The 12,784-nt window shown below is 33.0% G+C and overlaps 1 protein-coding gene across 3 annotated transcripts in view; it reads left to right on the top strand.

Moving 5' to 3' along the window:
- LOC126750254 (angiopoietin-2) overlaps window positions 1-12,784 on the top strand; it is a 204,456-nt gene that overhangs the window by 141,649 nt on the left and 50,023 nt on the right. For all 3 annotated transcript variants that reach the window (XM_050459814.1, XM_050459820.1, XM_050459828.1), the window contains 3 exons: window positions 5,405-6,131; window positions 6,183-6,444; window positions 6,499-6,770. In XM_050459814.1, the coding sequence (XP_050315771.1) occupies window positions 5,405-6,131; window positions 6,183-6,444; window positions 6,499-6,770 (1,261 nt within the window). The remainder of the gene's footprint in view (window positions 1-5,404; window positions 6,132-6,182; window positions 6,445-6,498; window positions 6,771-12,784) is intronic.

Consider the following 12,784-nt stretch of genomic DNA (forward strand, 5'->3'; position numbering starts at 1 on the left):
CACTGAACCCTGGGGAACGCCGCATTTTAGGGATCTAGAAGCAGACAAACGCCCAGACACTGTAACCTTCTGAGTACGATTTGATAGATAGGACTCAAGCCATTGCAACGCTACGCCTCTAAAACCATATTTATCGAGCTTAGATAACAGTATTCCATGATCCACACAGTCAAATGCCTTGGATAGATCACAAAACACTGCCGCCGATGACTCTCCAGAATTCAAGGACACATAGACGCTCTCCAAAAAGCTAAAAACAGCATCATTAATAGCTTTTAATTTTTTTCAGAAGTATTAAGTGGTCTATAGTATCAAAAGCCTTTGAAAGATCTAAGGACTGTTCCCTTGCAATGCTTCTTTACTTTAATGTCCATAGTCTAGAAAATGATAAATATCAGTTTGATTTATATATAAATAATAAATTTAAAAAAGTGAAGTTTATTCTTTTTAAGTTTAGGTAATTAAAAAAAATCCTACTTGTTCTATAGCTGTGTAAAGTCATGCCTATTAGTCTTTGGTTTGGTCAAGAATGATGACTTCATAAGTATAGGAATGAAAGTCTTTCTTTATTTAGCAAAGAGTGCTACATACAAAAAAAAAATATACAAAAATGTTTGATTAATAATTAATAACTAAAAAAATCAATCTACGTATGTACAAATGTCGAATCGAAAAGGAGGCCTAGCTAACGGGGACACAGATCAAAATAAAAATAAATGTTATACGATAAAGGTGCATTGTATAAACAGTAGATAAACCTTAGACCCAAACTTAAATAAATTAAAAATTGTAAAAATAAAACCTAAAAAATTAAATAAAATATCCTTAATATTAAACATAAAAATAAGATAAAAACTTAATTCTAAAATAAAATTTTAATAAAAATCAGAAAAAAACAGTCATATCAATAAATAAAATGTAAAAAATAACAATTACCATGATAAAAATCATAAAACCTAAACCTAAAAAATAAAGCTAAATTTAAAAAATTATTAAAATTGTAAAAATAAATAAAACCAACAATAAGAATAACAATAACAATCACCGCATGATACAGAACATAAAACTTAAACCTAAAAAATAAAGCTAAAAAAAATATACAGTTAACAGTTAACGGTTATTTTGAACATATTCCCTCAAGAGCCGTTTGAACTGGTTTAAGTTATCACAGTTTTTAATATTTACTGATAACTTGTTAAATTCAATAATACCCTTATGTAACACTGAATTATACATTTGCGCTGTCTGGCATCTGTCGAGTAATATAAAATCATTATGATTTTTGGTGTTATATGTGTGGACATCACTAAAAACTTTATCACAGATATATTTTGGGTGCATGTTATGTTTCGATTTAAATACAAATATATGAACATTATACGCGACTCTTTGCTTAACTGACAACACATTTAGGATAGTTAACATGGTTTCTATAGGGGTATTACGATTACAACGCAAAATTACTCTTAAGGCTCTTTTTCACGAAAACAATCTGATTCGGGACAATAACATTATTACTAACACAGAACTCAAGTAGCTGTTCTTTTACACAAATTTTTAATAGCTTTTCATAAACCGGCACTGTATTTATTGGTCTAAATTCATTGTGAAGATTAGTATTGTGGACTTTTGGAACAGGAATTACAGTAGACAATTTCCACGAATACACCTGATCCAAGTGATGTATTGATTATATCCAATAGTCGATATCCAATGGCAGAAGTAACGTCACAAAGAACCTGTTTAGAAATACCACTGTCTCCACCTTCAACATTTTTTAAACTTTTAAGAAATTATTTCATTCGACTCATTGATATTTATTCAAATTTGGATAGTGTATTATTAGTCACTGTGGTTCCATTGTTAAAGTTCGGTATATTGGCGGGCTGTGGTATATTTAGGATTATATGTTCAATACTATTAACAAAATACTTATGTGGCAGTAATTGCTTTTTTCCTGGTAGTAGAGTTTTAAGGTTTTTCCACAGTTCTTTTGGATTTTTTCTATATAAATCAATAGTTTCAGCGTAATATTTTTCTTTCTCAACCCGAATTTTATTTACAATGAAATTTCTTTTAGCTTTATACTCACCCCAGGTTTTTTCACTCTTATCGATAACTGCCCTTTCGTATACCTCTATCCTGCATTAGTTCCCTAATCTCAACACTGATCCCTTTTTTATCTAAATATTTCTATTTTTGGACAAATTTAATTTTAGGATACATGCGATTTATAATATTATTTATTTCAGTGACAAAAGAATCAGTCAAAACATTTACATCAGATATATCCCTGTTCCACTCAATGCTTAAGAGGTCTTGCTGTAACTCATCATTTTTATAATTTTTAAAAGACCTTTGATAATATATTATATCTGCATCTTGCTCTTTTTCTTTATTTAAATCTATGGATAAAGTGATCGCTAGTTTTGGATGTTAAATGGACTCTGTGTGGGAGCTGTTTATGATTGGTTATTATATAATCTATAAGAGTTTGGCTATTAGGGGCAATTCTGGTAGCTGTTTTAACAATCTGGTGAAACCCACCCGTGTAAATAATATTACCCATTTTATTGCCGTAAAATGTATCTTTTAAAAGTTCAAAATTAAAATCTCCCATTATAATATTAATGCCGATAAAATCACTTACAAGATCAAGATACTCATTAAAGTATTCTAAGAATTTACCATCCTGTTTTTGGGAACGGTGATATAAAACAGTACACAAATATTTAACATCAGACGAAGACATTTCAAGAGACAATAACCAAACATAATTATCAACACACTGAACGGTTTTAATCTTATATCTAATATCACACCTAACCAGAGCCATAACACCTCCTGTTCTGTTGTTGTTAGTGGTACATTTCTCTAATTTGTACCCATCTACATGCAATTCACATAATTCATTTCTGGACTAACATGTATCTCGCTTAAAAATACTATTCTAGGCCTCCAATCATCCCAAGAAACATGGCTCACATCCAGATTAAGACCATATCTCTTATTGGACACAGCACAGCTTGCACATTTAACAAAATCAACGCTACACTCTTTGAAATCGTGATTTCCACTACACTTTGCACATACCTTGTCCTCCTTGCACTCATTCACAACATGGCCATATAGGCAACACCTAAAACACCTCCTTATTCCATAGTCGTTGAACACTAGACAGCGATTCCAGCCAATGTTCATCCTCTTGCTTTCCATTAGTTTTCCGTATGTGGTAGCATCCAACCTCCAGCACCAAAGTAAACTTACGATTTACCACTTTCGTTCTACGTAGAATTTTAATTTTCTTTTCTGGGGCATTTGAAACGCTATTTTGACTCACAATTTTTGAAACAACATCATTATCACTTGAAGTATATTCCGTCTCACTAACTCCTACTACTTTGACTCGATGTTCTAACAGTTTCGGGACATCCACACTATATGAGTCACCCATTTTCTTTAGTATTTGTGCCTGAATGTTGGATAGATCCTTCTCATTGCCATATTTTACAATTATACCTCCATTCTTAGTGGGTTTACCCAAAGATAAACCAGCACCTATAACAGTAGGGTTTACGTTTTTGCGCAGGTCTTCCTTAACTTGTTGGACATCTTTTTGTGGGCACTTTTGTTTAACTACTAACACTTTGTTGTCATTTTTCTTCTGGACCATTGAAGCATAAGTAACAACACCACCCCTAGGTTCCACTGCTGTCGGATGTTTCGGTTCCTTTAAGCTGGCGATTTCAGCTTTAAGGCTGCTGTTTTCTACCAATACTTTCTGAGTTAATTCTTTGATTTTCTCTACTAAAAATAATAATGTAGCACCAACATCTATCTCCTGATCTACGACATCATCTATACGGCTTCTTTTTCGCAGGCGTGGTTCTTGCACTAAATTTTAACCACTAGTAGATGTTGTATCGCAAGTCTCACGTTTCCAAATCGATTTCTTCATATGAGAACCACGCATATCCACATTGCAATATTTTCCATGGAAATACCGATTACACACAGTACACTGGATAATGGACCTTACATCATCAAACACCACCTTACACAGAACAGCTACTTGCAGGATCTCCATCGAAAGTTTTGCTACTGCCTGCCATATTATTTTACTAACAGGATATTGGAACGCAGTCGCCTAAATACCTCCCGATATTGTTGATAACAGAATTGGCGGTAAGGAATATACTATGGTATTTTTCACGTTTTATTCCTTAATAATGCGATTTAAGATTCACAAGCAACACTGATGATCCATTGTAACTGTCACAACACCATACATAGAAAAAAATGATTTAAAAGCTATAAAAAGTGCAAAACTTAGACAAGAAAGGCAGACGTATATGATAACAATACCGACAACGGCTACGTTCCCTATATTGGTTAACAACTGTTAAGACATTTAATCTTTTTATTAAGATGATAAACATAGAAAAAAATGATAAACATAGGGTGCATTTTTTATTTCGACGCATATCAAAAAATAAACTTGATGATGGATTTTTGGAGAACGAAACGACACTTTTTCAGCGGCTTGTAAATACGTTATAAAATCGCATAGAGCAACACGTTTTTTGTAATTAAATCTAAGCTTTATCTCCAACAGGTACCGTGATCTTCATCTTTAAGATCATCCTGAATACCCTGTACCTATATGTCACTGAAAACTGCAAAAGTCAGAAACGGAATACTTATTACAGTCATTTAACTACTTTTGGGTAAAATTTATATGCCAACCCCAACCTTATGCTATTTTATTTTAACTTATATAGTTTTAACCTTAATAATATATGTATGTCACTAATAACTGTAAGTCAAAAATACTATGCTTACCCAAGTAAAACTTAGATAAAGAAATAGTTTTTGCCATATTAGTAAGCCTTTAAAGTCATTGCTGAAATAAATATTCTATTATTGTTTAGCCAATAAGCAAAAATGGTATTCATGAATGAGATTTGAGATAAGTTTTCAAAAATCATCAAATTTCCAAGACACAAAGAAAAAAAATATTTTCAAGAACTTATTTAATTAATTTTCTTTATTTAATTTATTTTTGCTATATTCTTATAACCCAAGAAACATTGATTTTTTTTTAAATTTTCATTGAGTTTAAAGAAAAAAGAAAAAAAAGTCGTAAAGTCAAAAAAAAAAAGATTTAGTTCATTAAATATTTGACAGTACCAAAACTTTTCATAAATTAAAAATAAACTCATATCTTACTAAAGATTTTTAAAATTCTTTGAATGACAATTCTGGCAATTTACACTTTCCACCTAAGTAATATATATATACCCTCTAGTTCTATCACTCTCTCATCTTCGCAATTGTGTTCATAATTAATCAAGATCTCTTACATAAACTCCCCATATACTCACCTTACCGTTTTCACTTTCAGAGAGCAACACCTTTTCGGAGTCTTCGAATCAATCATATCCACATTAGAAACCAAACTCCAAAGAATTGAGAACCTCGACAAAGCGGTAGAACATCTAATGAGAAGAGTGGAAACCCTTGACTCACGTGTGAACAACAATATCGACAAAACCGACTCGGTTATCTTAAAGCTACGAAACCTGGACACAAAACTATTTGAAACAGCTGCTGGCGTGGATAGAAAACTAATCTTTGATGACTCAGTAACTTTAAATAAAAAACTGGTGTCCTTGGATCAAAAGGTGAGTGATATTGATTCAAAACTCAACGGTTTAAAAAACCAACTGGATAACAATTACTTACAAAATGAAGATATTAATGTGGAAGCAAGTGAGAAACGACCAGTTAGCATGAACGTGGTTGAAATATCTAAGGCATTAAACACAGAAGTTCTGAATCATATTACTAAGGAGCTTGGGCAAGTGAGAGAGACCACCAGTACTATGGACAAGAAGTTACAATACCACATTAACTACGCAACAGAAAACATGGGAAAGATCATCAATATGATCTCAGATATTCATCAAGCGATTGTAGAAGAAACAAAAGGTTATCACGAAGAAAGGTTTCAGAGAAATGGCAGCACTACCACCACCACCAGTAAACCAGAAGTCACTAGGTCTAGTAAAATTGATAGTCTGGTGCAACAGATGAAACCTATGATATCTGTTTCTGAAAAAATGGATGAGGTAAGAGTGTTTTTTTTTCAATATTTCTCTATGTAATGTAAGTATTCTTAGGTGTGGAATGTAGTAGTGGGTACCAAAAGCTCCGTAGATGACTTGGTACCTAAGTCGGATGAGCTCCTAACCCAAACGCAACGTCAAGAACGGGCCATAGGAGAAATCCATAATGATTTACGATCAAAAACTAACAAAATCATCGCAAACTTGGATAAAGTTGAAATGCGACTAAAAAAACAAGAAGATGATGTTGCCACGTTGGCCCAACGACCTGTGCCAGCCGATATTCTTTTGTCAGAACCAAGTCTCGACATCCCTGGTACGTTTTATAACTAATATAATGTTTTCAATAAAATCTTATTTGTGATTTTAGACTACGATCAACCTCGATTCGACGAAGAAGATTTCACCGTAAATGCCCAGTATACGACCTTACCACCGCCATCTACCAGTAACCAATCATCGTATGTCGTTCAGAGTGGTAACTTTAGTAACGTGTCAAATAATAGTAACGTTGCCAGTACGACGGAAAAAAGGGCGGAAAAGAGGAAAGGCGGTGTGATTTTTCCGAGTGTGAAAAATAAGCCGCTATTGAATAATTCCACTTTTGTGACCGATGCGGTTACTAGTGTGAGGGATATTAGGGTAAGATATTTTTTTTATTTATTAGAAACAAAATAGGGTTGTCAGATTGTATGTGTATTTAGGATATTTTGGGGAAATTATGAGAAATCTGAAAAACTGCTTCATAAGTTTAACTGTTTTTAAAATAAGTGTTTCATGTATGTTGTACTTATATTTTTTCCTAATTTTATTACTCCATAATACACTATTTAGATATCCTATAATTTTTTTGACTTGTGTTATTGCACAAGTAAACAAACTAAGTACAATTTAACACCTATCGTCTTTTCCAGATGAGTCAAACTCCACACTAAGATACGAGTTATTTCAAAAGTTACAGTAGTTACTTTATCTATACCTAATTGGTATTAAGATATCTCTGCTGCTATGGGGAGGTATTTTGTTTCCTGTGTATTGATTTCCCGCCTTCGGTTATTATACTCTTTCTGCAAGTTTCGCGCTATATATTGTAAGTCGTCTTTAGCGTTCGCTATGATAACTTAATCGTCAGCAAATTGTAGATAAGTGATGCACAGCAGCCTTCTCATAAACTTTGATTTACCGGAGATACCTTTGACAAGTTATTACCGGTTTTTACTTTTGACGATGTTTCATCGGACAGGTTTTAAAAGCTTCTATAATAGAGTGAATGAGATGGTTTCCTGTAAAACTTTCTACGACTTTTTCCTGGAGATGTATGAATATAAATTGGATTTCTTGGTTGATGGCCTATTTTCTTTTCTATAACTTGTTTTAAGCAGAAGGTGTTATCAGTACACGTTCTTCCAGCTCGAAATCCTGATTGTTCTTTTTCTTTTTTATTTACATATTCCTGTTTAGTGTAATTGTCCTATACAGACGACTCATGGTACTGGTTACATATATACTTCTTTAGATGCAACATTCAAGTTTATTCCCTTTCTTATGGATTGACGATATTATAGAGTGCTTTTCTTTGAAGTCCCCCCTCCATTTATTTTTTGAACGGGCCAAAAAAAATTTTTGAAACTTGTCATAAGTAAATTGGTCTATAGATACTATTTTTCACTGTAAACTAGGTAGTTGTAAATTCCAAGATGGCGGCTAGGCGACATCTTGAGAAAAAATTTTAAATAGAAAGGGGGGTCATGTGGTACCTCATTTTAAAGGTCTCAATGAGTACTTTATAACCCTGAAATATTAGACCCATATCTTAACTCGTTTCAAAATAGCGGCCTAATAAAAAAGTATTTTTTTTTATTTTTTACGTTTTACATTTTTATGATTTTTGAATAGGTAAAAATCAGTGTACGAAAATAAATGCGTCACTATTTTATTTTGACATAAAAACGACAGTTCTAAATGTCAAAATAACACATAAGCGCCATCTTGAATAAATGCATTAAATAGAAATCTTGTGTTACCTCATTTAAAAGGTTTTATTGAGTACTTTTAATATTTATTACATGGACTCGATGGACTCCGTTTTGACCTGTCTAAAAGTAACAGCCAAAAAAATACACTGTTGCGATTTTATTAATGTTTTTAATAATAATATACAAATAATTTATAATTTTTGAATTTTGGATTTAAAGATTAACTTTTGGGTTTCTAAAGACTTACTGAACCGCCCTCGTATGTCACATTTCACGTTAAAGATTATTGAACATTATTTAGACATTCCAAAAACCAAATAGCTATTAAAAAAACTCGAAAAAAAAATTTAAGATATTTTTCCTTAACCGGTAAATTACTCTTGTATCGGTCATTGTTAGATATTGTTTAGTGTGTTTGGCAGTTTGAATTTATTGTTTTTTTCAAAATGGTTAATTCTCGTCCATTGGAGGAAAAAGTAGAAGCAATTTTTATTTATGGAGCAACGCGTAATTTTCATGAGACTGAAAGGGTTTTCAACGAACGTTTTCCTAATCGTCCTATTTGCCGTAAATATTTAAGGGAACTTGTAAATAAATTTACAACTACTGGTACTGTCCAGGATAAAAAACGCCCAGGCCTATTTCAGAAAAAAAGCAAGTTCAAATAATTGGCGAAATAATAGAAAATCTCCAACATTCTACTCCAACTGTTGCTGATATCTGTGAAGTTTTAACTTCGACGGCATGGAGAGTTTTAAAAAAAAATAAGTTTCACCCATACAAGATCCAAATGGTCCATCAACTGACTGAAGATGATCCTGACCGAAGAGTGCAATTCTGTGAAATTATGGCAGAGAGAGTAAAAAGGCAACCCACGTACGTGTGCAACATTTGTTTTAGCGACGAATGTACTTTTTTTTTAAATGGTAATGTCCACAGACAAAATTGTCGATATTGGAGTGATACCAATCCACACATTTTTCGTGAAACCCGATCTCAGTATCCGCAAAAAATCAATGTATGGGCAGGAATATTAGGGAATCATATCGTAGGGCCGCTGTTTTTAGAAGAAAATTTAACAGGTGAATTGTACTTAAATATGCTGGAAAATGCTATCGATCCTCTCATAACAGAAATTGTTGAGGCTAATGTACATGAATTTGACATGGAAATTACATTTTAACAAGATGGTGCTCCTCCGCATTTTGCCAGGAATGTGAGAAATTATTTAAATGATAATTATTTTGGTCGTTAGATAGGTCGTCGGGGCCCTATTGAATGGCCAGCTCGGTCACCATATTTAACGCCGCTAGACTTTTTTTTGTGGGGATACCTAAAGCAAAAGGTATACGAAACAGAACCTGCCTCAATTTTTGAGCTACGACAAAGAATCACTAACATTTGTCAAAATATTGGGGCAGATGTATTTGAAAATGTTCGACGTGAATTTTCAGATAGGTTATTTATGTGTCAAGAGGTACAAGGAAATCATTTCCAGCATCTTTTAAATTAAATATTGTTTTTCTTTTGATAAATTGTTTATTTGCTAATTGTAAATTAGTATTTCATTATATTCTATTAAAAACGTTAATAAAATCGCAACAGTGTATTTTTTTGGCTGTTACTTTTAGACAGGTCAAAACGGAGTCCACCGAGTCCATGTAATAAATATTAAAAGTACTCAATAAAACCTTTTAAATGACGTAACACAAGATTTCTATTTAATCCATTTATTCAAGATGGCGCTTATGTGTTATTTTGACATTTAGAACTGTCGTTTTTATGTCAAAACAAAATAGTGACGCATTTATTTTCGTACACTGATTTTTACCTATTCAAAAATCATAAAAATGTAAAACGTTAAAATAAAAAAAAATACTTTTTTATTAGGCCGCCATTTTGAAACGAGTTAAGATATGGGTCTAATATTTCAGGGTTATAAAGTACTCATTGAGACCTTTAAAATGAGGTACTACACGACCCCCCTTTCTATTTAAATTTTTTTCTCAAGATGTCGTCCAGCCGCCATCTTGGAATTTACAACTACCTAGTTTACAGTGAAAAATAGTATCTGTAGACTAATTTACTTATACCAAGTTTCAAAAATTTTTTTTGACCCGTTCAAAAAATAAATGGGGGGGGTGACTTCAAAGAAAAGCACTGTATATGCCTCTTTTATTCTGCAGGGACAGGATCTCCATTTAGGTATTGGTTGATGCATCACGTGAGCTGTTAAAATAGTTTTTCTAGTTTTCCCACTTTTGATTAGTTTAGCATGAATTGAACCTGCAGCCTGACCAATATTGTTTTATTGTACCATGCTCTACTATCCCATTCTTAGGTGAATTCAATAAATATTATGTTTTTAGTCAATAGCTTTTAACAGTGATCAGTCTTTTTGTTTGTTGGTTTTATTTAGACATGTTTTATTTTTTGAGTCGACTTTTCGGATGTTTTTCATGGATTTTCAGAAAAACCTTCTTAAGTTTAACTGCTTTTAAAATAAATATTTCATGTATGTTGTACTTATTTTGTTTACTAATTTTATTACTCTATAGTACACCATTTAGATATCCTATAATTCTTTTGACTTGTGTTATTGCAAAAGTAAACAAACTAAACCCAATTTAACACTTTTCTTTATTTCTCTCTCGTCTTTTCCAGACGAGTCAAACTCCACACTAAGATACGAGTTTCTTCAAACGTTACAGTAGTTACTTCGTCTATACCTAATTGGATATAAGATATCTCTGCTGCTATGGGGAGGTATTTTGTTTCCTGTGTATTGATTTTCAGCCTTCGGTTATTATACTCTTTCTGCAAGTTTCGCGCTATATATTGTAAGTCGTCTTTAGCGTTCGCTATGTCGTCAGCAAATTGTAGAGTATAAAAGCAAGTGTCTCTGATGTCGATGCCCATCCTGTCATACTTTTTCTTTCATTGGTGGAAGTCATGCTACATAGATCTTAAGCAATTAAAGTGATAAACAGCAGCCTTCGCATAAACTTTTATCTACCGGAGATACCTTTGACAAGTTATTACCAGTTTTTACTTTTGACGATATTTCATTGGACAGGTTTTAAAAGCTTTTATAATAGAGTGACTGAGATGGGTTCCTGTAAAACTTTCTACGTCTTTTTCCTGGAGATCTATGAACATAAATTGGATTTCTTGGTTGATAACCTTTTTTCTTTTCTATATCTTGTTTTAACCTTCGTCTTCCCATGTTAGAAAAGTTACGTAAAAGTTCCAAGTGGGGTACATTTGTACCCCATCATGCAAATGATACTACTGATACATTTACATGTTTTTAATTTATACAAATACATAAAATAAACTTGTAACTAATCAAATTATAAAAAAAACATAGTTAATTTTCTTTGCACTTAACACACTTCACTTTTTTTACATGGTGTTCCGCGCATACGAAATTTTGACACTCCTTGCAAAGTTGTCTAGATTTGCTAGCTCTATTTCGATCACAGAGATAACAACGTCCAAGTCTTTCATTTTGGTTTTCAACTGGAGGAGACGCCAAGTCTGGAACAACATCTGTCTTAGCGTCTTGCTCAAGCGTCCTGAGTTATTATATCTTCGTACAATATATTCTTTTACCAAAGATTCTTCTAACTGAAGCAAAAAATATCGTCGGTTGTTCTTAGATTTTTGGATACTTGATATCCCATAAAATAAAAGAGTTTAGTGCCGCAATATCTAATAATTGGCTAAAAATTGCCATTGGCCACCGATTGCAAATTCTGCGAGCAGAGTATTGCTTTACCATTTTATCTGTGGTGTCTACAGCACCTTTGTATCATTATAATGAAGTATAATATAAGGTTTATTCTTATATTTTTCATCTGTAACAGTATTATCATGATGTTCCGTAGACAGTAAAATAATTGATTTGCCTTTGCTAGGTGTATACGACACAATAGTAGGTATGTTCTTTTGTGAATGCAAACATACTAGAAAATTCAGGCATAAATAATTTGGGTTGCAACTCGTTTGGAATGTATGACTTATTTTTTCTGAGGGTTCCACACAGGGTAAGTTTTTTTCAGCAAGCTTATCTGCCAGTGGTAGACTTGTAAAAAAATTATCAGTGGTTACTCCATATCCAGTGCCAAGGGGTTCAACAAGATCCAGAACCACTCTCTCACCCTGATTTTTTTCTGGTTTGTTATTTATTTTACCAAGATAAACCTGTACATTTATACTGTACGAATTTTTACTATCGGCCATTGCCCAAATTTTAAGGCCATATTTATCGGGCTTACTTTTCATGTAAACTGGAAAAGGACATCTCCCTCTGAAGGAAACAAGTTGCTCATCTATAGTAACATGTGACCCAGGTGAATAGGTCATTATACAATTCTGAACAAACAAATCAAAAACTTCTCTAATTGGCGCCAATTTATAGTTTATCTTACGCTGAGGTCTAGTAGAATAGTCGTCAAATCGAATAAATGCTGTAAGCAACTGAAATCGATTACGTGACATACTTGCCGGAATAATAGGCCTGGCATATTTCTTATCTGTACACCAAAACATTTTTTTGGGGCTCCTTGGTTGCTTGAAGCGCTCCTTGGATCAGCAGGATTCCTAGGTACGCCTTGATTTCCGTAGAATCGGTAAGCTGCCAAGTTCGTTGCAATTTGTGTGGATATTTTTCATTCC

This window comes from Anthonomus grandis, chromosome 1 (assembly GCF_022605725.1).
Source record: "Anthonomus grandis grandis chromosome 1, icAntGran1.3, whole genome shotgun sequence".
Classification (NCBI taxonomy): domain Eukaryota; kingdom Metazoa; phylum Arthropoda; class Insecta; order Coleoptera; family Curculionidae; genus Anthonomus; species Anthonomus grandis.